Source organism: Megalobrama amblycephala, unplaced genomic scaffold (genome assembly GCF_018812025.1).
Source record: "Megalobrama amblycephala isolate DHTTF-2021 unplaced genomic scaffold, ASM1881202v1 scaffold385, whole genome shotgun sequence".
NCBI lineage: Eukaryota > Metazoa > Chordata > Actinopteri > Cypriniformes > Xenocyprididae > Megalobrama > Megalobrama amblycephala.
The window spans coordinates 200,300-226,703 of record NW_025953353.1 but is presented as its reverse complement, the minus strand read 5'-3'; the positions used below and the strand labels follow the sequence as shown (position 1 = coordinate 226,703).

General features: G+C 36.3%; 2 pseudogenes and 4 gene segments (V, D, J or C); all 6 read left to right on the top strand.

Moving 5' to 3' along the window:
- The first annotated feature begins 4,563 nt into the window (after positions 1-4,563).
- On the top strand, positions 4,564-5,704 carry LOC125261294. The segment is given in 2 exon segments: positions 4,564-4,878; positions 4,962-5,704. Coding segments are annotated over 2 exon segments (402 nt in total).
- Positions 5,705-8,239: 2,535 nt separating this feature from the next.
- LOC125261296 lies at positions 8,240-9,281 on the top strand. The segment is given in 2 exon segments: positions 8,240-8,707; positions 8,791-9,281. Coding segments are annotated over 2 exon segments (357 nt in total).
- A 1,111-nt stretch (positions 9,282-10,392) lies between these two features.
- LOC125261298 lies at positions 10,393-11,773 on the top strand (annotated as a pseudogene).
- Positions 11,774-11,775: 2 nt separating this feature from the next.
- LOC125261300 lies at positions 11,776-12,632 on the top strand (annotated as a pseudogene).
- A 6,392-nt stretch (positions 12,633-19,024) lies between these two features.
- Positions 19,025-19,864, top strand: LOC125261297. The segment is given in 2 exon segments: positions 19,025-19,238; positions 19,431-19,864. Coding segments are annotated over 2 exon segments (351 nt in total).
- A 1,921-nt stretch (positions 19,865-21,785) lies between these two features.
- Positions 21,786-22,388, top strand: LOC125261272. The segment is given in 2 exon segments: positions 21,786-21,916; positions 21,988-22,388. Coding segments are annotated over 2 exon segments (441 nt in total).
- Positions 22,389-26,404: the final 4,016 nt, after the last annotated feature.

Here is a 26,404-nt window from a genome sequence, read left to right as displayed (position 1 = left end):
CCTGGACTGGTAATCTGGCATACCGGGCAAATGCCCGGTGGGCCGACGCACTTGAGGGCGGGGCCGCTATATGATATGATTTTTTTTAATAAACATAAAATTGGCCAACGACCGGCCCATAAAGCAGGGACAGCGGCCCATTGGTTCATTTTCCATACTGACACTGGTCTGGCCCAATCACATCTCTTAACAGACTCCAGCCCGTCCCCTCTGTTTCGCCAGAACATCTGTGGATTAGGAGGATGGAGAAACAAAAGCGCAAGTGCAAGGGGGGTGCGGAGAAGTTGCGGGCAAAAAAATCTAAAAATTTAGAGGTTGATGCCTCAACGTGCAAAAATTACTGGCATGTTTAGTGCGGTTACTGTAGCTTCAGTTTCCAAACCTACAGTACCTGACGTGCAAAAACAGGTGAACATAGAAGAACATGGAGGAGACACCTGTAAGGCAGAGGAGCAGCAGGTGTCTGACAGTGAAGCCAATGAGGGGCAGAGTAAGCAGGAGAGTATAATAGAAGCGGTAAGCAGGGTAGTTACATGATTAACAGCGAGGGACTCATGATGCGACGACGACGACGATGATGCTTAAATGAATGAATACTATAAGACAACATAATCGTCGTCGTTATTATAAAGTCAGACTGTCACCTACTGCACTGGTCACTCAGTCAGCTAAAGTCAAATAGCACAGCAAAAGTTATTTTGCACTGTTTTTTGTAGTTAGCAGTGCCCTTGTAGCTATCAGAGTTCACTTATGCAGTAACGGCCTTTCTCATAGAAAAACCTGAAATGATGCAATTTGATTTTTCAAAAAAACAAAAACAAAAAAACAAAAACAAATTCAGGTTATTATTATAATGTAATATTACTGATGATGTGTTTATTTCACAACGAGACTATAGGTGTCTATTTATAGCTGTTAGTCGTGATGATGGTCTACTAGATCTCACTTTTCAGCTATAAAAAGTTATGTTTTGTACCCTATTACTCTGGTATGAACACTTGGTTGTTTATGGCAAGTGAATAACATGAATATCATTTTATTAGGACGTTTTTTGTGAGTAATTTGGTAGTATAGTTTTCTTTTTCATTGTTTTTAATGGGGAGTATCTAAACAATGAGAGGTAAATGTTTGACACTTAACCAGGGGTTTGTGCTCTTTAAAACAAAGTATATTTGTAATTATAAATTATAGTTTTTCTGCTGTCTGTTTCATTGGAAATTTAAAAAAAAAAAAAAATTCTTTATAGAATTATCAGTATTCTACATCCACGTTCTAAGGGTTAACTAGCTTTTATATCATGGAGCACATTGTCTATCTAGAAATCCTACTCTTACTAAGTGTACTTTTAATAACTCTACCAATTTATTGTAATACTCTGGTGGGTGGTGTCCGACCGATTGTGGTGGGCCGGTCTGAGCAAAAATGCCAGGGCCATTTTTTTGTCCCAGTCCAGCCCTGGCTCCTACTCGAATTAATTATGCATGTTATGCCTCATTATAACTCTGAACACAAACATGAGAATATAAGAAAATAACATAAGTTTTGATGAAGTTCATTAACATTATTCTTTATATATATATATATATATATATATATATATATATATATATATATATATATATTGTAATATTTGAACCAGCTACATTGGCATGTGACAAATTACACAAGTGCTTCAAAAAGTTCTTCAAGGTGCAGCAACAAATGAAAGAGCACCAGGAAACTGATCTACAATGGCCCATTAGACACTTGACTAAAATTACTGTGAAATGTTACAAATGTATGCAATAAAGTGGATCAATTTAATGTAGCCTATACCGTACACAGATTTAAATATATACATTTAGGTATGAGTATGAATAGTGCAGTATTTGTTATAAATTATTTATCCATGTATCTGTTTATTTTTAATACTTGAGCCACAGTAATTTTTAATCAAAATAACTTCCCCTCCCTCTTGCTACAACATCTTCTCTGATGAGGTGTTTATCGGTGTGAGGGCGGGACAACCGGTGAGATCAGAGCAATAGCAAATCACACCGATCCAATCAATTCCTGATGGACAAAATCAAGTCCCACCCTACATTTTTTCTTGTTCGAGAAGCCGTTTCACTTGTCACAATAGGAAAGAAAGGACAATCGCAAAAAGGGTTCTGCGTAAACTGTACCATAAACCATAAACTGTTTTTTTAAAAAAAAAAAAAAAAAAAGATGGACAGCGTGTCTCCGCTACTTTCCACTGTAGAAAAAATAAGCCAAAGCCTTTCGTTGGGAACTATATGTAGATTTTAGCTTGATAAAAATATATTTTTTCAAGAGAAGGCAGACTAGGGAATGTTGAGACTGACACTGCCATTACACGATAGGCTGAGAGGTGCCGCACATGATTAAGTTAGCCGTTACGATTTCTCCAATAGTGAGAGATACCGACCCTCTTATCTCCCCATTATATACAATCTCTGGCTTCACTTTTCAGGAGCTGTGCGCCACACTCGGGTGTGAACCCATCATTCACCAACTAAACTTTGGCGTAACATCCAAGGCCAACCTGTCAAGCAGAAGGAATGCAAGCGTGAGATCTGTTTCAAGCGCTTTGAAATGAGTCCTCCAGAGATGAAAAGCTTTAGCAATGTCCACTTTTGTCTTGCTTAGGGCCCTATTGTTTTTTATTGCTTTATATTCCTCTTATTGTTCCTTTTTAGGGCGTATGACTTCGTGAGCCATCATTGACAGACAAGAAATCCTCATGAATCCTCAATCCGTTACAAATTCATAAGTCGCTTTTCTGTCTTGACATATATGGACTGACCGCTGTGAACGCACAAAATGATGACAGAAAGCGCCTCAAAAGCTTTTGATTGGCTAAACCAGGGTGTGATTTGTAAAAAAAAAAAAAAAAAAAAAAACGGGAATATTTGTAGAATGTAATATGTTAGTGTAGAAATTTAGACAATGAAATTCAGTGTAATTCATATAAAATGGCAATAAAAATACAAATAAAAATATTTATTTAAACTGAAACATAAAACAAAAGTTGCTGTAACGCTTGTAGACACTTTAATGATTCTTACTGTTCTTAAATATTGGTTAAGATATTTTATTGCATAGTTCTAATAGATTACAAATTTTATTTCACATTTTATTTACTTTATTTTTAAGACAGTAGTTTAACCTGTCCACTGCGAGAACAGAGGTTAAAGTGAATCTATTTGAGTAAATTCAAAAGGATGATTATGTTTTAATGTGAGCTGCTTTCAGGGGCGGAGCTATAGGACACATCCTCTGCTGCAGTGAGTGTTTCTGTCTAACTAACAGTTCCTTCAACAGATGAACTAATCCATCATACTTCAAAATGGTTTGTTCTGTACTTTTGCATGTAAGTATTCTATATTTTGCATATAGCTTTCCATTATGTTTAATTGTATTTTTTCTTCTTGTTGGTTTGTGCTTTTTTTTTTTTCTTTTTTTTTCACTGACAATTTAGTTTAATATGATTTAACTTTATCTACAGGTGTGAGTTTTGGGAATGTGATCACACCAGTTCATACTCAGGTTTCTGGGATGGAGGGGGACAATATAACACTGTCCTGTAGCTACTCCTCAGCAGTTAGTCTGCAGTGGTATCGGCCAATATTACGGTTCAGCTCCAGAATACCTTTTCATAATACTGGGACAGGAAAAGAGTCAGATAAGTCTGAAACTGTAAATCTAGATCCCCGATTTTCTGGAAAACTGAATGAAGAGAAAACCCATGTGTATCTGGAGATTTCCTCTGCTAAAGTGACAGACTCAGCGATGTATTACTGTGCTCTGGCAGCCCACAGTCACAGGAACACACACTTCACTGTACAAAAACCTCACTTATTTAGTGGGGGAAGTTATTTATCATCCAGCATATTTCTGTAAACATTTGTTTGTGCTAGGAGTGTAAAAAAAACAAAACAAAACAAAAAAACAGTAACTTGCTAGGACTTTTGAAATTGTTTCTCATGCTTTGATATATAATTTAAGGTAGTTTCTTTATAACCTGTAGAATTATATTTAAGAATATATTTAAAGTCTAAATAGTTAACAGACAAATATTAAAATAATAAATAAATAAAAGTAACACTTTCCATTTAAAGTAAATGGAAAAAAACATGCTGTTCTGAGTTTCAACAGAAGGGGGCAACATAATCTCACAAGTATAGTTCACCCAAAAATGAAAACTCAGTAATTTACTCACTCTGAAGATGTTTCAAACCTAAATGGGAAAAAAATACTATGGAAGTCAATGGTGTTCATCAACTGTTTGATTACCAACATTCTTTAAAATATCTTCTTTTGTGTTCAGCAGAACAAAGAAACTGAGTAAATGATGACAATTTTAATTTTGGGGTGATCTATTCCTATAAGTATTTTATATATATATATATATATATATATATATATATATATATATATATATATATATATATATATATTCCTGATTTGTTATCACAACATTTCTTCTTTTGTCAAATCAACTTAGGTAATTAATGTGGTTCAGATAACATAATATTTTGAGTTTCTGTTGATTAAACCAATCACCTTCATTGTATTAACTCAGTTTTTTTAATTTCAATGAACTCAAAATTTTAAGGCAACAAGGTAACTTACTTTTTTAAGTTAAACCAACCATTCTTTTTACAGTGAAGATCTAAGGATACATATTTAAACATGCTCATGTAATCGTTTCTTGTGATTCAGATTCAGTGTCGTGAGGAAGAGGAGGAGTTCAGCACAGACCCTATACAGCTGATAAAGATGAGCTTCACAACACTGTGGAGCAGCTGCGGTTCTTGCCAGTTTAGTGAAAGAACATGTTGATCTACATTGTGATATTGCTGTCATCAGCTGAAGGTATAATATTGTGTAAATGCATTTTATTGCAACAAAAACAAAAAATGTTTGAAAACTACATTTAATGGCACTTTAATCTGCAGGTTCCAGATCCACAGAAGTCATCACTCCAAAAAGAGTCAGAGTATTTGCACTTGAGGGTGACAATGTGACGCTCTCTTGTAACTACAGCATTTCTGTTCGTGGTGTTCACTGGTATCGCCAATACGCAGGTTCACCACCACAGTTCCTCATACTGGAAGATTCAGGAGTAACTACTCCAGCTGATCCACCCGTTCCAAGAATAACCATCAATCACAGAAAAGAGCAAAGTCTTGTGGATCTGATCATCTCCTCTGCTGCAGTATCAGACTCTGCTCTGTATTACTGTGCTCTGAGGCCCACAGTCACAGGAAACACAAGAACACTGTACCATAAACAGTTTCATATGCTTATCAAACCTTGAAATGTACATACAAACTACAGCTGGACTCAACAACACAAATGTCAAAAAGACACAACAGTTACTGATACTAGTAGAATTGTCAAGTAACATAATGTAAATTATAAACTGGCTTTACTGGTACACTGCAAATCATGATTTTCCTTATATACTTTGAATAAGGTTTATTTTTATCACCCCATTGGCATGTATTTTTTCTTGTTTTAAACTTAAACTCACTGAATTTTGATAAATTATTCAGAAAACTAGACTTTTTGTTGACAAGTTGTTTTGTTTCTTGAGTAAATGTTTCTTGATTTAATAATTTTAAGATATGTGTACTGGAAACAAGACTAAAATACAGAGTTAAAAGCCCAACATGGACTTGTTCACTTTTTACCCGAACACAAGGGTCAGAGACAGTGCGTGTGACGCAAATTTCGTTCATCAGAAGAGTACACACGTACTGTACATGCAGCGCCAGATTTCTGAAACTGTGTCACAGATTGCACATGCACATTAGGTTATGCACAAGGTAGTCGAAGAAAAAATCCATAAACAGAACAGACTTGAATGCATAGAAGCTACAGCGATGATGGAGGCCTACATAGATGAGAGATTGTGTGAAGAGGTTAGAAAGTACCCTCATTTGTACAACTCTAGCATGAAATAATACAAAGATGTTTACATGTGTTGTAACTCATGGCAAGAGATTGCTCAAAACTGAGCATGTGTTGAACACCTGTGTACGTGTACAAGTCAAATAAAGTATACTTTGCAAGGCTGTGTGTTCAAAAAATATATATATAAACCACAAAATCACTCTTTGCGAGTACAGACAGTAACTCCATATATAATGTAACTAATAGAATAAACTGAACAATTGGTTTCAGTCAGTTACATCAAACATCCCTATTGAAATCAATCTCATATACAACTCAGAATAATAACTGTAATATAATTATAGGTGCAAAGACTTTGCAAAATGTCTTTTTAAACTAACCTTAAAAAAAGAATTGTGTATTGTCTTTGCTAAAATGTAGAAACAATTTAATATAAATAAATAATTAGAGTGTAAATGATCATCCATAACATTTACTGTAGGATCAGATAGAGATGATCTACTTCTTAATTTCAGCGCTGTAGCTTTAAGAGGAGGTGTTATAGCTGGAGACTCCTGCTAGATGATGAATGAATGTTACTTCAGGAACACTTTGTGATGCAGATGAACTGAAACATCATCCTGAAAAATGATGCTGTTTGTTTTGGTTTTGTTCAGTTGTCTTGTATGTAAGTATCTTATTTCAACCCTCAGGCACTCTCATTCTTTTCCATTCGTTTGTATGTTTTGTTGTCAAATGTTGATAATCTCATCTGCAGGTGTGAGTTTTGGGGATGTCATCACACCAGTTGAAACTCATATGTTTGGGACAGAAGGAGACATTATAAGTCTCTCCTGTAGCTACTCCTCAGCAAGAACTTTATATTGGTATCGCCAATATCCCGGATCAGCTCCTGAATTTCTTTTCAGTATTCTTCATGCCACTGGGGCAGTTTTACAAAAATCTAAAGTTTTGGATCAAGATCCTCGATTCTCTGCCAAAATGAATAAAGAGAAAACCCATGTGTATCTGGAGATCTCCTCTGCTGAAGTGACAGACTCAGTGATGTTCTACTGTGCTCTGGAGCCCACAGTCACAGGAAAACACACTACACTGTACAAAAACCACACTTACTGTATTTTGGAAAAGTATTAAAGCATAAACAATATTTCTAATGACATTTTACTATTCAATATATACAACCAACTAACCAAAAAGAAAAAATAAAGTTTAAATTAATTGTAAGCAACATAAATAAGCCGCAAGTCTGGGTAATTATTGTTATAAATTCCTCATTTCTATCATGTTTAAGTTTAATATTATCCCTCTAAAATATGTTACTGAAATATGTTGTAGCTTTTCATTTATCTATCTACCTATATTTATTAATATTCTTTTAAATGTGTGGGAATGTATAAATAACATTTATAAAGTCTTGTCTGTCATATATTGTGAGACGAGGGCTGGATGTAGTGAATCTGAGGAGGAGGAGTTTATCACAGTCATTGAGAGATACAATAAAGGACTGTAAACATTTCACATAAATCTCTTCGGATCATCTGATGTTTCTGTGTGTCTCCTGTTCAAACCTGAATATTGAGCCAACATGTTGATCTATTTAATCATATTGATATCATCAGCTAAAGGTAGGTGCATATGATGGAGCATTCTTAAAAGGGGGATGAAAACATTTTATAATTGTAGAACAAATTTAGTTTTTGTGTAATTTATAAATAATAATTTTCTTGTTTAAGAAAAAGAGCCTGATTGCTATATATCAGAATTTTTTTTTTTTTTTTTTTTTAGAAAACCAAGCTAATAACAACATTGCATTATTAAGTATAAATTCATCGCATTTGAATGGAGGATGTACATTTGAAAGAGGATGTAAATTTCACTTACATTTTTTCATTTTTATGCTTTAACTGCAGGTTCCAGAGCTGCAGAAGTCATCACACCATACAGAGCTCATGAATTTGCTGTTGAGGGTGAAAGTGTGACGCTCTCTTGTAGCTACACCAGTTCTGTTCGAGGTCTTCACTGGTATCACCAATACGCAGGTTCACCACCACAGTTCCTCATAATGGATAACTATGGGACAGTTACTGAGGCTGATCCTCCAGTTTCTGGAATCTCAATCCATCACAGAAAAGACAACAGCAGTGTGGATCTGAGATCTCTTCTGCTGCTGTAACTGACTCTGCTGTGTACTTCTGTGCTCTGGATCCACACAGTGACAGGAAATCCAGTGCATGCTGTACAAAAAGTGTTTAACTGGGAGAAAGAAAGCGAGGTGTCATTGAGGTTTTATGTACGCTGAAAAATCAAACAGATAATTAAGAAGTTCTTATATTAGTAGATCCTGTAATATACGATATAGTTAACATATTCTGTGGCTGAAAGAGGAAGAAAGATCATACAGATCAGTTTCATGAGGGCATAAATGTGCATATGTGTGAGCTCAACACTGAAATGTTTGTATATAAAAACAAATGTCAACAGGAACTCAAACACAAACAGCACACTTTAAAGCAAATGGACAAAACATGCTGTTCTGAGCTCCAACATTAGGGGGCAACATAAGCTCACAAGCTATGCTTTATTCACATTAGACATCCACCTGATGTCTAAATAAAACACTGCTCACCATTTGATTTTAGCGTGTCCATGTTTCACTAACCACACCCACATTATTAATACACAACAGAACTTCACTCAGTCTCAGTGAACAAACACTCTTTAAAGTGGACTTCAGTTAAGATGGAGGAGAGGCAAATGCTGCTCATGATGCTCATCACAGTTTCAGGTAAAGTAAATACAGTATATAGCAAAACAACTAAAATCCTTATTAAATCATAATTTATTATAATATGATTGATTGTATTTCAGGTGTATTTGCAGATAAAATTGGACCAAAAGATGGAAATACTAATGTAATCAAAGAAGAAGGAGAGTCTGTGACACTGAGCTGCACATATGAAACTAACAGCAATGATATTTATCTTTACTGGTACAGACAGTATCCAAACAGTGAACCAAAATATTTACTGTATAAAGGAGCTCGATCATACAGCAGGCAAAATATACCAGCCGGTTTTCAGTCGAAAACATCCCAATCATCCACTGAACTCACTATTAACAGTGTGACTCTGTCAGATTCAGCTCTCTATTATTGTGCTCTAAGAGTTGACGCCCAGTGATACAAAATGCCTGAGAAGCTTTACAAAAACTCATACAAAATTAATGCTTTGAAGTGTCTTTAATCAATCTGTATCATGTTACTGTAAACCACAAACAGTGAATGTGGTAACAGCTGTGAAATTGGGAGGTTACATAAGGACATGTGAATAAAATTCAGCATTTCTACATGGTTCTCACATTACTGCTTTTATGTTAAACTGTCTGCATTTTTTCAAATTAAAAAAGAAAAAAACAATGTTTAGTATGTTTTTTAAGCCATTTGGTTTACGAGGAGACAGGAAGTGTCCTCATAAACCACCGTGTTTACATTGTAATACCCGTGAAGTTCCTAAATGTAATTTAGGGAGGAGCGAGCCCATCTAATCTTCCAATCAACAGCCAGAGTATATAAGCAGCTGCTTGCCTCTCTTCAGTCTCAGCTGTTTCAGCATCCCTCCACCTCCCCAAACTCCACCTTCATCTCAGGCACCTTGCCCTAAGTAATCATATACTATGTTTATTCACTGGGGGGTGTATCAGAGCTCGAGTTTAAGATGCTTCATCGAGCCCCTCCTCAGTGGACAGCAAATTAGCTAACCTAATACCCTAAAGATTATATGGGCAAACAAACTCATTAAATACATTTGTGTCCTTATAAACCATGTATACAAGAACACACACACACAAAATTTTTGATCTTCTCTTTTGTGAATGTTATCACACTAGTCCAAACTAAAGATAATAAAAGGGGAGCAAATAAAGCTGAAACAATAAAAACATAAATATGAAGAACACTTTCTGGAAGAGGATTCTTAGATTAAACAGTAAATGGGACATTGTAAAAATGTATATATTTTTAATGAAATATATTAATTAGATGGTAAATTCTCATCATGAACCCATCCATGAAGCTAAGCAGGGTTGAGCTTGTCCATACCTGGATGGGAGACCTCCTGGAAAACTATATTGCTGGAAGAAATGTTAGTGAGGCCAGCAGGGGGCGTCACCCTGATCTGCGTGGGGTCCTAAAACCCCCGTATAGTGACAGGGACATGATACTGTAAATAAGCACTGGCCTTCAGATGAGATGTTAAATCAAAGTCCTGTGAATCTGTGTATGAATTCTTCATTTCTGTCCACTGTGCAAAATCTACATCATGTTTAGGCTAAATGTTTTATTCCCACACTCGCTCCAGTAAGCATGTCATCAGAGAAGAGTATAGGTACATATAGGTGCTTCTCTGTCTTAAAGTTAACATGTGCTCATCAAGCCTTGTCTGAAATAATTTTCCATTTTTAAGTCTTCTGATACTCAGTCCTTCAGCACACATACTGTATTCTGCTGTACAACAGGCTCCAGCACACCTCAGTCTATTTCAATACCTCACCAACATGAACGTTACTCTTTGTCTGCCCCTGTATGATTTCCTTCTGAGCGACCAGTAACACTTTATCATCACATTATTCTCTCTTTTAAATCATGTGCTTCACATTTGACTGACCACACCCACAGTATTAGTACACAACAGAACTTCAGTCGGTGCGTTCATTTACTCCTGATTAATATACTGATATGACCACAGTTTCATTCACATTAAGGCAATATTCAGGTACAGTTTTCTAATAAATCCAACTGTATTATAAACACAATCTACCTCTGGACTGCCAACATGGAGAGACATATGCTGCTCATGATTCTCATTGTAGTTACAGGTAAGTAAATAAACTGGACAAACAACATCCCATTTTTATATGGAAGCAATCATCACATGATGTTTTTTGTTTAATATTTATTTATTTTAATATAGCAAGGACACATTTGTATATTTTATTAAAACAATCCTACTTAGATTATACAAATTATGATGTATATAAAAATGTATTTAATTTCAGGTGGATTTGCTGACAGAATTGGGCCAGGAGAAGGAAATACTAATATAATGAAGGGAGAAGGAGAGTCTGTGACACTGAGCTGTTCATATGATACAAGCAGCAATGATGTTTGGCTTTACTGGTTACAGACAGTATCCAAAAGGAGAACCTCAGTATTTACTGCTCAAAGGTGCTCGATCAGAGAGTTATGAGGATATACCAGACCGTCGGTTTCGCTCAACAACATCCCAGTCATCCACTGAACTCATTATTGATAAAGCAGCTCTGTCAGATTCAGCTCTCTATTATTGTGCTCTAAGAGTTGTAGCCCAGTGATACAAAATGCCTGAGAAGCTTTACAAAAACTCAAATACACAATGTGCTTTAAACAGTCTTTAATCTAACAGCATCAAACCACAATTTATTATTTTTTTGTAAACCACAGCTCTGGAAAAACCACTGTGGCAACACCTGTGAATATGGGAGATTATGAAAGGTTATATATGGGGCATGTGAATCTTATTTAAAAATGACTCTAAATTCAAAAATCGTTTAGTAAACAAAGGCAATGGGATTTGTTAAACTAAAAATTGAACAAAAACGAACATACAAACAAGAAAACATAAAAATAAATTTATTCTGCAGTAGTTCTCTGTTCATTATCTTCTATAGATGGAGAGGATCTGCAGTCATCATGTATAACCGGAAGAGGAGTTTAACACAGACATTAGCACACAAATCTACTGTAGTAACAATCCAGCAGCTGGTCTTTGTTCAGCTTGTTCCTGACAGTTTGTTGAGTGAACATGTTCATCTATTATTATACTAATGTCATCTACTGAAGGTATAATATTGCATATTTTAGAAAAATATCACATTAAGGAAATACAATGAAATGTATAATTTAAATTTAATTGTGCTCTTTTTAATGATTTTGTTGTTCCAAATTAATAAAAGTTATATATCAGAGATGTGTGTATCATGATTGTGTGCTGAACTTAATGCAACTTTAATCTGCAGGTTCCAGATCCACAGAAGTCATCACTCCAAAAAGCAAAAAGTATTTGCACTTGACGGTGACAATGTGACGCTCTCTTGTAACTACAGCGGTTCTGTTCGTGGTGTTCACTGGTATCGCCAATACGGCAGGTTCACCACCACAGTTCCTCATACTGGAAGATTCAGGAGTAACTACTCCAGCTGATCCACCTGTTCCAAGAATAACCATCAATCACAGAAAAGAGCAAAATCATGTGTATCTGATCATCTCCTCTGCTGCAGTATCAGACTCTGCTCTGTATTACTGTGCTCTGAGGCCCACAGTCACAGGAAACACAAGAACATAAAAAAAAAGTATATTTCACCATCCAGATGAATGTGTAGTTTCTCTGAATTGTTTTTGTGACCTGGAACATGGATGAATTAAAGTTGATGCAAAAAACAAACCAGTGTATGTGTATTTAGTGAGTGATGTCACTAACCACACCCACTCAAATACTCTTTAGAACTTAGAACTCGTTCAAACTGCAGTGTCAGTGAAATGTATCTTCTTCATTCACATGAGATACAGGGATTCCCTGAAGTCCTTCATTGTAGTGTCTCTTGTCCCTGCGAACATGATTAGGCTTAAAACAAAATAAATCACTCGGAATATTAACATGGACAGATGCCAATTGCTGATTCTCATGACAGGTACTTTTTTAGAGTGTCATTATATATACATACACATTATATATATATACACTATTGTTAAAAAGTTTGGGGTCAGTGAGAATTTTTAAAGAATAAAAGAATAATACTTTTATTCAGGAAGCATACATAAATCTAATCAAAAGCAACAGTGAAGACATTTGTAATGTTACAAAATATTTCTATTTCAAATAAATGCTTTTTCTTGAGCACCAAATCAGCATGAATGATTTCTGAAGGATCATAACACTGAAGACTGTTGAAATAAATAGTAATTTTAATCTATGATGAGCTCTTGGTGAGCACAAATTCTTGCTGACCCCAGACTTTTGAATGATAGTGCATATAAATTATTTAATTAGTGTTTTTTCAGGGTTATTTCTATTATTGTTCTAAAGCACAAATTTTCTTGTAGGTGTGTTTGCTGACAACATTGTGCCAAAAAAAGAAGGTACAAATAAAACCAGGAGAGAAGGAGAGTCTGTGACGCTGAGCTGCACATATGAAAGCAGCAATAATGTTTACCTTTACTGGTACAGACAGTATCCTAATAGTGAACCGACGTATTTGCTGTTTAAAGGCACTCGCTCGTCTGATGAAGGGAGTGTATCAGACAGTCGTTATAAGTTAACTAAATCTCCTACATCCACTTCACTCACCATTAACCATGTGAATCTGTCAGATTCAGCTCTCTATTACTGTGCTCTTAAAAAGCAGAAGCCCAGTGATACAAAGTCCACAGACGCTTTACAAAAACACACACATAAATAGTGTGTCAGTTATCCACCACATCTATGTGGTGGATAACTGATGTGATAACACCTGCTGCAGAAGAAGAAAAAGAAAAAAACAGTCAAATGCATCTCTTTTGTTGGTTAGGTCCAACTCTTCAGGTTTCCTCAACCTTGTTGTTGTTGTGAACTTATAGCAATAACAAAACTGTATGGTGCCAAAAAATGTTTCTTTAGTGGCATCTACAACTAACTGAATTTCTGTCTCAGAGTAAAAAAATAAGAAAATAAAATCGCTGTCCAAAGCCACGCCTCCTCCAAAACACATGAACGCTCACAGACCAGCAAGAAGACCAGAGACAACTTATTGGATTACATCATGTGTCATTCACTGGTCAGATGTATTCTTTTATTAGAGTAAAAAATTAAAAAGCAGTTTAAAATAAAAATAAATAAATAATAAAGTTACAATTATGAGAATTAAATTCACAATTAACTGTTTATATTTAGACATGGGCTTCCATAAATCATCAACTCTTGAATCACATGCAGGTAATTTTTAAAAGCATAAAACCTTTAAAAATTGGGCGGTCAGTAAGCTTTTTTGAAAGAAATGAAAACTTTTATTCAACAAAGAAGCATTAAATTGGTCAAAAGTGACAGTAAAGACATTTATAATCTTGCAAAATATTTCTATTTCAAATAAACTGTTTATATTTAGAAATGGGTTTCCATACATTGCAGTTTATGAACTGCAGATTTAAGGGGAGGGACTAGCTAGCTAGAGAGAGAAACGAATGCTTTCTTCAGTAACAGTGACAGGTGTTGCAGAATAACTCTTGTATCGTCCTGAAAAATGATGCTGTTTGTTTTTATTTTGCTCTTTTCCCTCGCAGGTATGAATTCTGTTCCAGTCTGTCAGGATTTTTGTTTATTACTTGCTTGTCCCTTTTTTCCCCTTTTAAGTTTAACATGTTCATTTTTTTTTTAATTAGCTACATTTTTCTTTTTCTTTCTGCAGGTGATATTTTTGGGAATGTCATCACGCCGCTTCAAACTAAAGTATATAGAACAGAAAAGGACATTATATCCCTGTCGTGCAACTACTCCTCTGCAGTGAGTCTATACTGGTATCGCCAATATCCAAGATCGGCACCTGAATTTCTCTTCGTTATTCATCATGCTACTGGGAAAGTTTTACACGAGTCTGAAGTCATTGATTTAGATCCTCGATTCTCTGGAACACTGAATAAGGAGAAACTCCATACGTATCTCGAAATCTCTTCTGCCAAAGTGACAGACTCAGCGATGTACTACTGTGCCCTGGAGCCCACAGTGACAGGAAAACAAACTTCACTGTACAAAAACCACCAGCTCAATTCACTAAAACACTACAGTATTCATTGTGCTTCTCTCTCTAGTCAGCAGCGGTCGGACCTGCTTGAAGCTGGTGGTCAGAAACTTTCTCCACTGCTTTCTAACAGTGAAATCCTAAAAACATAAACTATGCCCAACTCCAAAATCCTAATTTAACCTAATTAAAGGTACCCTAGATTCAAAAATTAAATTTACATCGGCATAGTTAAATAACAAGAGTTCAGTACATGGAAAAGACATACAGTGCAGTGATGCGCGGGTCAATGTATAAACAACCCGCACCCGACCGACGTTTTCAACTAACCCGCCCGCAACTCGGACCGCAAAAAAAAAAGGAAAATATTGTACCCGACCCCGCTTCCTGACCCGCATTTTTTTAAAAGTAGTAAATGCTCATTGTAGCGTCATTGGGCCATAGACGCCCCCTCCCATACGCCCCCCATCAGCCTCCCTGGCCAATAATATCCATTAATCCAGCCTGTGGAGGAGAGAAATGTTTCAGGACCTGACGTGGTGCGCTCAGAGGTGCAGCGGCGAGAGCAGGCAGTTCTTGAGGCGGCCCATCATTTTCCATTTCAGCTGTCTAGATGCATATTATTGATGAATGCGATGTTTATGTTTCGACCCTGCTTGAAGAATTAATCAGCAGGTCAACTGAGAGAAGGCCCTCTTTTGGAAAAGTGTGAAAGCCCTTAGGAGCACAAACTGTTCTTTTTCTGAATGTTGTATGATATAGCCTAGTGTTATGTAATAAAGGCTTGATTTATTCATTTATTTCGTTTCATTTTCTTAACAATTAAGATGCTGCATGTGTTTATCCAGTCTAATCGAAGTGTGCGTCTCTCCCCCGACTTTCCCAACAAAAATCCCGCCCCCTCTCAGAAAATACATAAAACTGACATTACTGAGCTATATGCGTTTAAAAGTAGCCTATTAAAATGGTACAATGGCATTGCTCAGTTCAACGTGTTGGGAAATCGGGCATTTTGTCCCGCGTCAGCATTTATTCAAAAGTTAATAACGCTCAACATTCAAATGGTAAATAAGGATTTCCCACTTGTATTAGCAGGCTTAGGCTATTTCGCCACGTGAATGCCCAATTGAAGCTCTCACAAACACAAAATGCAGTGATAGAATATGTTAATTAAGTAGCCTATTTATTAACGCATTTTAGACGAACAAAAACAGGTAGGCTAAGCCAAAGACTGAGGCTACAATATCCATAAATAAATGTTCACAAATACCCATGAAAGTAAAACTGAAACCTTTAGTAAGTAAAACTGAAAATTACAAAGGTTTAATTGGCATCTTTATTTCAAACGACCCGACCGACCGCGACCCGAATATCATTAAAAATATTTTTGGATGACTCGTAACCGCGGGTGACCGCGGGTGACCGCAGGCACCCGCTCATTTTGGATCAACCCGCGCATCATTGATACAGTGAGTCTCAAACTCCATTGTTTCCTCCTTCTTATATAAATCTCATTTGTTTAAACCTCCGAAGAACAGGCGAATCTCAACATAACACCGACTGTTACGTAACAGTCGGGGTGTACGCCCCAATATTTGCATAATGCCAGCCCATGTTTAAGGGATTACACAAGCCAGTAATGTCTGGATCTGTGCACAGATGAAGCATCAGACTAGGTAAGCAAGCAAGAACAACAGTGAAAAATGGCAGATGGAGCAATAATAACTGACATAATCCATGATATCATGATATTTTTACTGATATTTGTAAACTGTCTTTCTAAATGTTTCGTTAGCGTGTTGCTAATGTACTGTTAAATGTGGTTAAAGTTACCATCGTTTCTTACTGTATTCATGGAGACGAGCCGTCGCTATTTTCATTTTTAAACACTTGAAGTCTGTAAAATGCATAAACACAACTTCATTCTTTATAAATCTCTCCAACAATGTAGCATTAGCCGTTAGCCACAGAGCATATAGCCTCAAATTCACTCAGAATAAAACGTTAACAACAATAAATACTTTACTCACATAATTCGAAGCATGAATGCAGCATGCATGACGAACATCTTGTAAAGATCCATTTGAGGGTTATATTAGCTGTGTGAACTTTGTAAATGCGCTGTAATATAGTCCAGAGCTCGTTTGGCAGGGAGCGTGAGCATTTAAAGGGCGGCGTCGAGTGTAAATCAGTGCATTGTTAATGATGCCCCAAAATAGGCAGTTTAAAAAATTAATTTAAAAAAATCTATGGGGTATTTTGAGCTGAAACTTCACAGACACATTCAGGAGACACCTTAGATTTATATTACATCTTGTGAAAAAGCATTCTTGGGCACCTTTAAGAAAACAAAAGTGAGAGTAGTAACACTAGCAGTAGTCAGTGAGATTAGATTGCCATCTGGTGGGCTTGTAAAATAGAAGCTGTTAGCGATTCACTTATTTATTTATTTATTTATTTATTCTTTGTTTAATCTTTAAAAGCTGTTTCTAATTTCAAAATTAGTCAAATTGATTTCCAGCTGGTGAATATCAAATGTTATATAGGCTAAACAGTGTATCTTTTATTGTTTTAGTTAATTGAGGTATAGAACATTGGGTCATACTTTAAATTAGTGTCCAGTTCTCACTATTAACTACAACTTAAGACTCAATTAACTTCTATTTACTGTTTATTAATAGTTAGTAAAGTAGTTGTTAAGTTTAGGTATTAGGTAAGATTAAGGGATGTAGAACATAATTATGAAGAATAAGGCATTAATATGTGCTTTTTATGCATTATCCTAGTAATAGCCATATGCATGCAAATAAGCTACTAGTTAATAGTGAGAATTCCACCCTAAACTAAAGTGTTACTGAATATTGATTCATCAATAACCTTTTGTCATCTAACTAAACCAATATGCCAATTTCTGTTGGATCTGAAGAGTTGTTCTGGTGCAACTGCAAGGAAAAAGCATATAAAGAACATATCAAACACAAAATCAGCAACACTTGAATGGAGCTTTTGTTTAATTTCTCAATTGCTTAAGTTGTTTTGTGTTTAAAATTTCTGTAATTTATTAAAGAATTATGTCAAGAGGCGGAGCTTAACACAGGTCTGTCAAACACAGACTAGTTCAGCATCACAGATCACTGAGAGAAGCAGGAACCTGTTCATCATGTTCACTTGTGCACTTATATTGCTGACTTTAACTCAAGGTAAAACCTTACTTGTGCTGTATAATTACCTCACACAATATTATAATTTTAAATATGCTCCTTTTACACCTTTTTTATGTAGGTATTAGAGCTAAAGAGGTCATCACTCCATACAGTGATGCAGCATTTGCCACTGAGACCAAGAGTGTGAAACTCTCTTGTAACTACAGCAGTTCTGTTGAAAGTCTTCACTGGTATCGACAATATGCAGGTTCATCACCACAGTTCCTCATACTGGATTATTCAGGATACGTTACTCAAGCTACTCCTCCAGTTCCTGGAATATCCATCAGTCATAGAAAAGAAGACAAAAGTGTGGATCTGATCATCTCCTCTGCTGCAGTATCAGACTCTGCTCTGTATTACTGTGCTCTGAGGCCCACAGTCACAGGAAACACAAGAACACTGTACAAAAACCTGAAAAAATATAAAGTCACAAACTTGCAATGATGTCTAGCCATCAAACACAAGAAGGCATGCATTTAGAATATATAATTGTGCTATCGAATTACTATTTGATTATTAATTTATTCTGAACTTTGTATTCAAAAATATGCCAAATTCAGATGTACACTGTTGAATAAAATGCATTGGTAATGTTCATGAATTTTAAAACGAAATGATTAAACAAGATTACTTTAAAATTGCTAGTGATGGAAAAATCACAATTTATTCTGAAACAAACTGTCATGCTTTTCTTTCACAGTCTTAAAATTTCAGTATTTTTCCCATGAAAGGCAATATAATGTAAACCTGGGAAAACATTTATGAAATTCTGAAACAAAAGTTACCAATTATCAGAAATTAATGTCCACTATTTAGTAGGAGAAAATTCGCAATTATATAGTCTCCAATATGAATGCATCAGTTTTGTGATAACATGTAAATGTTTGTGATCTGCCACTAGGGGGTGAAGTTACAACAAAAACTATAAATGCAAATGAGTGAATGACTATTTACTTTTGAAAAGCTAATGATATCTTTCCTCTACACACAGAATAAAGAGGGCAGAATAATCAAAGATATCAAACACAAAGAGACTCTGAGCTATATATAAGAGATCAAGTGCAACAGATCAATAAAAAATCCTATTAATTGACAGTTATCTCAGTTTTAATGTGACAAGACAGAAGGTGGTTTAAATATGAGAAACTCAAACCACACCCACATTTACAGACAATATACTGTAGCTGCACAAACCACTCTCCATTACATTCATACATTTACCTTTCAAATTAAAATCATAAAGCATATAGTTTATTAGAAAATTTCCCACCATGGAGAGATGTATTCTGCTTCTTATAACAGTATCAGGTAAAGTGCACTTCATTTATCAGCACTAGACTAAATATATTGAGGATTCAAAGTGTTTTTTATGCACATACTTATTCATGCTGACATATTTTGTTACTTTTTTATGTTGTTTATTCTTAGCACTGTTACTGTAACAACAGAAAGGACGGGGTTAAATTAACATTTTATTAAATATAATTAATTCTCTTGCAGGTGTATTTGCTGACAGCATTAAACCAAAAGACAAGGAAAATATAATCAGGACAGAAGGAGAGTCTGTGACACTGAGCTGTACATATGATACAAGCAGCAATAATGTTATCCTTTACTGGTACAGACAGTATCCAAACAGAGAACCTCAGTATTTACTGAGGAAAGGTGTTGGATCATGGAGCCATATTGAGGATATACCAGATCCTCACTTTCAGTCGACTACACCCCAATCATCCACTGAACTCATTATTAACAGTGTGACTCTGTCAGATTCAGCTCTATATTATTGTGCTCTAAGAGCTGGAGCCCAGTGATACAAAGTCTATGTGAAGCTGTACAAAAACTGAAATTCATTTTTCACTTTGATCTCAAGCCACATCAAACCCACAATCTATAATTCACATAATATAATTGTGGAAACACCTGTGTGTGGTTAGAGGAAATTTATTTCAAGTTATAAAGGCAAATTAGAGAAAAATGAAAAGAGATCAAAACAAAAGATACATACAGTAATACAGTACATATTCTATATGGAATCATCCAGAATTATTTTCATACTGTAAATCACAATCAGTTTGACAAATGTGACTTAAAATTACATAATTATTTATGACTGCACATTTAGTGTCCCAGTAATACAAAACATGTGAGAGACTCATACACAAAATTATTGTTTTGAAGTTGAACAAGTACTTAATCAACTATAAATCAAACCACAGCTGGTCTTTATATGAGCCACAAATGCTCTGTGAATAACAGAATATGGTAACATCGGTTAAAATTTAACTGAGTGTACAATTGTTTCCATGGGTAATTGGTGCTATAAAAAGTTATTTAGTGTTCTTTCAGGTGATTCATAAATTATAAACTAATCCTTCATTTGACTGACTTTGTCAAAATGAGTCAAATCAAATGTATAAGCAATTCATACATGTTTCTAGTGTCACTTTTGCAAATGTCACATCAACAGTCCAAACTACAGTGTTGTTTGAATAATAAACTTAAAGTTTATTAATAATAATAATAATAATAATAATAATATCACTCTTACAGCAGATTATTTGAATATGAAGACTGTAGCTTTAAGAGGAGGTGCTATAGCTGGAGAAATCCTCTGCTAGACAATGAATGAAGGTTTACTTCAGTAACACTTTGTCCTGCAGATCAACTGAAATGAAAGCTCTAGCGTAAGTTCTGCCAGGAGGACTCAATGTTACGTCACCAATAAGTTTACAGCTAACCAATCATTATCTTGCACTTGGAGTATATAAGATTGCTGACACATGTTTGAGTCCACAGATGCTGACGCAAGCCTTCACCTCCATCCAGTGGCGCCTGCAGCTGTACGGCTGTACGCACTGTGTGTACCTTGAGAGGGCGCTAATTAATGCCGTTTTTATTTTTTACATAATTTTTAAATTGATTATTAAAATCTATCTGCGTGCACTCGACATATTAAGAGAGAAAGAGAGAATGAGAATACATAAAGGTGTGCATTTGTGTGTTGTAAAGTCAAACGTAAAATTTACAGCACCCATAAACTTGAATGCGCAATTCCGTTGTTTTATCCATTAAGCACAAACAGCCTGACGACGCTAAATGTGGGGGTTCTGTGCGTACCCTGAGATAAAATCCTGCAGGCGCCCCTGCCTCCATCCTCCCCACCACCACCAGGATGGTCCCTGTCCATACCTCCCAGGGGGGTCGGCTATGCCCCTGCCTTCATCTTCAGGCAGGAAATGCAGAGTCTGCAACCCTTTAGGATCTGAGCTACGGACGGGGCCTACGCCAAAGAACTTTCTTACAACATTTTGCATGCTGATTGTTAATAAATATGGTTGTCACATTATCTTACCTCCCCGAGTCTTTCTGGTAGAACTAAAACATCATCCTAGAAATTATCCTTTTGGTTTTGGTTTTGGTTTTGCTTTGTTTTCTAACATGTGAGTATATGTGAGCTTTCCTGTAGCTCAGTGGTTAGAGCATGGCACTAGCAATGCCAAGGTCATGGGTTCGATCCCAGGGTTTGCACATACTCATACAAATGTATAGAATAATGCAATGTAAGTCGCTTTGGATAAAAGCGTCTGCCAAATGCATAAATGTAAATGTAAATGTTCTATCCCAAAGTGTGCCAGTATCCCAACTCAGCTCCTGAATACCTTTTCGTCATATTTCATGCTACAGGAAAAGTTTCTCAAAAATCCAAAATTTTAGATCTAGATCCTCGATTTTCTGGAAAACTGAATGAAAAGAAAATCCATATGGATCTGATCATCTCCTCTGCTAAAGTGAATAGTAGCTATATATATATAGTAAATATATGTTACTTTCTGTGTGTATAAGAGGGTTATCTGCATCAGAAGGTGGAGCTTAACACAGAAACACATTAGTTCAGTGATCAGCATCACATACAGCATCACTCAGGCAAGCAGCAGCTACCATCATGTTCACTTGTGTCCTTATATTGTTGACTTTAACAGAAGGTAAAATCTTACATGTATCATTACATCATCATATCTCATTTTAAACATGCTGAAATAGGTTTTTGTTGTAGGTAACAGAGCTAAAGAGGTCATCACTCCATACAGTGATGCAGCATTTGCCACTGAGACCGAGAGTGTGAAACTCTCTTGTAACTACAGCGGTTCTGTTGAAAGTCTTCACTGGTATCGACAATATGCAGGTTCACCACCACAGTTCCTCATACTGGAAACCTATGGAACAGTTATTCCCGCTGATCCTCCAGTTCCTGGAATATCCATCAGTCACAGAAAAGAAGACAAACATGTGAATCTGATCATCTCCTCTGCTGTATCAGACTCTGCTCTGTATTACTGTGCTCTGAGGCCCACAGTCACAGGAAACACAAGAACACTGTACAAAAACCTGACTGATGTTAGTCTTACAGTGAGATGTTGTCAAAAACAACACATTTCCATACATCTAACAGTTTGATTCTGATGTTGCATTCAAATTCATATAAATATATACATTTTCTGGCTGGTTAGTATTTCTGTAAGTTCATGCATTGTTATATTCTTATTATTGTATGAGAGTTTTTCAATGAACATTGATGGAATAACAAACTAATCTGTGTGCGTCATCATGTTTTAAGAAATATAAATAAGGTCAGCATTTATCATCCATCATCTTTTTCAGATTCACAAATGATTTATTCTTGTTAGACTTGTGGACATTGTGAATAAATGTAATAAATGTTTGTCACATCACCACTGGGGGGTGCTGTGTGTGTACATTAAACATTTCAGAGAGGACAACCAATTGTATCTGTAATGAATTCACATGTGAAAGAAACAACAGAAGACGGTCCTTTTGCCCTCTGAATATATCTTGCTTAAGTGTCATGAAAATAAATAATGCCACATTGCTAATAATCCTAATGGTCTAAATAGGCTTCCTTAGGTGACACAAACTATATATGTTTCCCAAAGGTTTGTGAAATTTACTGAAATCAATCATTTTGTGACAGATTTTAAACAGGGTCCCACATAGCAAACAGACTTGGCCCAAATGTGGCCTCATAATGGCACTGCTGGCGTGTTGCCGGCACTGGCATGCATCATGTCAGCCAACCGTGGGCCATGTGTGGCAATGATGGCACTGCATGCATGACGGCAGACAACATTTGGGCCGATTGTGGATGTGAGGTGTGTGGCCCAGATCAGTGTAACGATTATGGGCCATACTCTGTGTACTGCATGCATGACGGCAGACAATTGGGCCGATTGTGGATGTGAGGTGTGTGGCCCAGATCAGTGTAGCGATTATGTGCCATACTCTGTGTACTGGACAATTGTAAGTATTTAGGCCTGCTATATTCAAGGCAAGATTTACTGAAACAGATGTAATGATTTTAATAATTAATAATATTAATTGACTTATATATATGAGTCATTTGAAAAAAAATGTCCAGATTTAAAAATGATACAAACAAAATATGATAACAAAAAAATATTATATATATATATATATATATATATATATATATATATATATATATATATACACACACACACACACACACATATATATATATATGGTTTCATAAACAAGGCCATGAGTCGGAGCCGCAGGCAGTGATTAAAACTCTTCAAATGACTGTTTTGTTGCCAATAGGTGCCTAAGTGCATATAATGTAAACAACACGAACATAGTGAATTCATAAATTCATTATTCATCATTCACTATACACTATATTCATTATAGTGATTCAAAAGTTATCCAGGGATAATGCGATGGTGTTTTGTGTGTGTTTAAATACAGTTGTTTTGCTGACCATTGATAGCTTGCAGCCGATTACTAAGCAAAAGCTGCTTGTGCTCGTCAATCTTTAAAATATTGAATATTTTAACTCTCTGACTCTAACACTAAATATCCTATATTTTGTTTAGCAGGGTTGCCAACTCTCACGCTTTCAGCATCAATCTCACGCACACGCAAGAAATGTCACGCCAAAATCCATTTTCTCCCCTCTCAATCCGTTAATTTTCGTCATGCGGAGGGCTCGCGGCCGGCCGCACACCCTGGCCGCGTGCAGCCCAAATTTCGAGACCGCGCGGACAGTCCGCGTGCAACAGCGCATGCGCAAGCAGTATAGAAGAGTCCACTAGGTGGCAATACCCACAGAGCACAGTGTTCAGCCGTCAAAGAAGAGTGTGAAAAGACCGGTTTAAAAACAACACGCTTGAAAAAACAGAAAAACACGACAATGGACGGCGAACTTGACCAGCGTTTGTGCGAAGAGATTAGAAAGTACCCACATTTGTACAATTCATGTTTTAAAGAGTACAAAGACATGTTTAGGGCGGCAAATTCATGGAGGGAGATAAGTAAAAATATGGGAAAGGATGCACTACTTTTATTCTCCAATCCTGTCCCGTTGATGACATGTCTCAGTGCGGCTCTCCGATGTCTGGTAGAGCATAGAAAAAAAAAACTATACTGCGCATGTGTCGAACGCGGTCATCCGCGTGCATCCGTGGTGTAGTATACTTTGAAAGTTCCGCGGACTCGACTGCATGCGCGACGCGTCCGGGCGCGGAAAGTGAAGTATACCCGGGGCTTAAGGCCCACATCTGTTACATCTCCCTACAACGTTCTCACTGCAGTATTCTCTGATCGTTGATTGGCTGAAAACTAGTGATGTCCAAATGAAGCAATGAACCAGTATTGAACCACTTCATCAATTGTTTTGAAAATGGGTTCATTCATTCAAAGCTTCGTTTCAGTGACATCTAGTGGCGAAATTGTAGATAGCAAAATAATGTCTGTATGAGTGTAACTAGGGTTTGTGTGAATGATGTAAATAAACTTTGATTGAAACTCCTACTACAACAAACTCACATCTTGTGCATCATTTTGGGTGTCTATATAGTCATATTACCAGCCAAAAAAGCTGCTGAAGCATGTGCGCAGCAAAGTCTCACGTCACAAAGCCTCTCGCGATGCGAAGCAGCAGAGCCGTTGAAAAACAGAGTTGCGACACTCCCATAAACTTCCATAGGAACTTTGGAATGCGGAAGTAACGCGTGTCGTGGAGCAGCCGATAGTTCCAAACGCTGATAGTTCCAGCGCTGAACCCCATTCATTTTCAGTGATTCTGAAGATCAGTCGCTGGTAAGTTGACGAAATTACTGCATTTTTGACGTTTGAATGCATTACCTGACTTCTCATGAATTTAGTCAATAGTTGTATTTTATGTAACCAGCTTTAGTTAATGTTTATTGGAAGTTAATAACGTTAGTTAGACTCTAATTGCAGCTAGCTTAAGTGACCAACACTTCACTAACTTTAGCTACATAACCTGACATCAGTTAGGCTACATTTACCTTTATGTTTACAAGTTCGTTGTCAAACAACGTTTTTCTTCAGTTATTAGATTTGTTGTTAATGTTAGCAACACTTAGTTGCCAGTTCATTAAAGTACCAGAGAATAACACAGTAAGGAGGTTGCATACACTTAGTGGCCACTATATTAGGAACACATTTACAATCTAATGTAATTCAATACAACAGCTCTGCAATGAATTCTACTTTAATGAAGTTTATAATCAGCCAGAAATGTGTAAAATCAATACTGAGCTCATAGTTAAAGGTGATGTTTCACTACACTGTGTTCAGATGGGTTTCTTATTTACATGCATGGGGTGGCCAGAATATTAAACACATCTGTATAGAAAGCAACAAGTGCAAAAACACCCCCACAAAATATGACCTCAATGCTAAATCATCATTAAAATTTACACCTTTATGACTGCATAAAAAAATTGATTTTTTCCCATATTTGCATAATTTCTTGGATGAGCAAAATAATCACCCAGCTTCTTCCATAATGTTATTGTGTGGAAGAATAAAAATTTGAATAACAATAGTGATTTGTATATAGATTTTTTTTTTTTTTTTTTCTCATTTAATTTTATCTGTACTGGATTACATAGCCAAAATATCAAAAATCATGACAAATGTCCAAATAGTTATGGACCGAACTGTAGGTGTGTGCTCTCACTTCTGTAATGTCAGCCTCATGAAAATGTTTTGGAAATGTGTCTTTAATCTGTCCTTCAATGTATTAACCTTAACACTGTTTCCTCTTTCTTCACAACGCCCAGTTCTGTCCAGCAGCAGGTTTGACTCGACTCCAGACCCGGTCTCCTCTAGGGCCTGACACAGGCCCTGTTTTCACCTGGAGTTAAAATGCATTTTGGTCGATCGGATCACAAGTGGACGAGGGAGACACATACACGTTTACACCTGGTGTTTTAATCCATCTCTTTTGTCCTCTTTCAACCACTTCTGTCCCAATTTCTTCAAGGGGGTGGGTAAATGTATGGGTTTTATAGATCTTTCAATCTAATAGACAAAATAATCTTGAGCAGTTTATATATGAACACGCCCAGAGATGACAGGAAAACATACAGAGAGCATCAGTGTTTGTTTCTGCTCTGACAGCC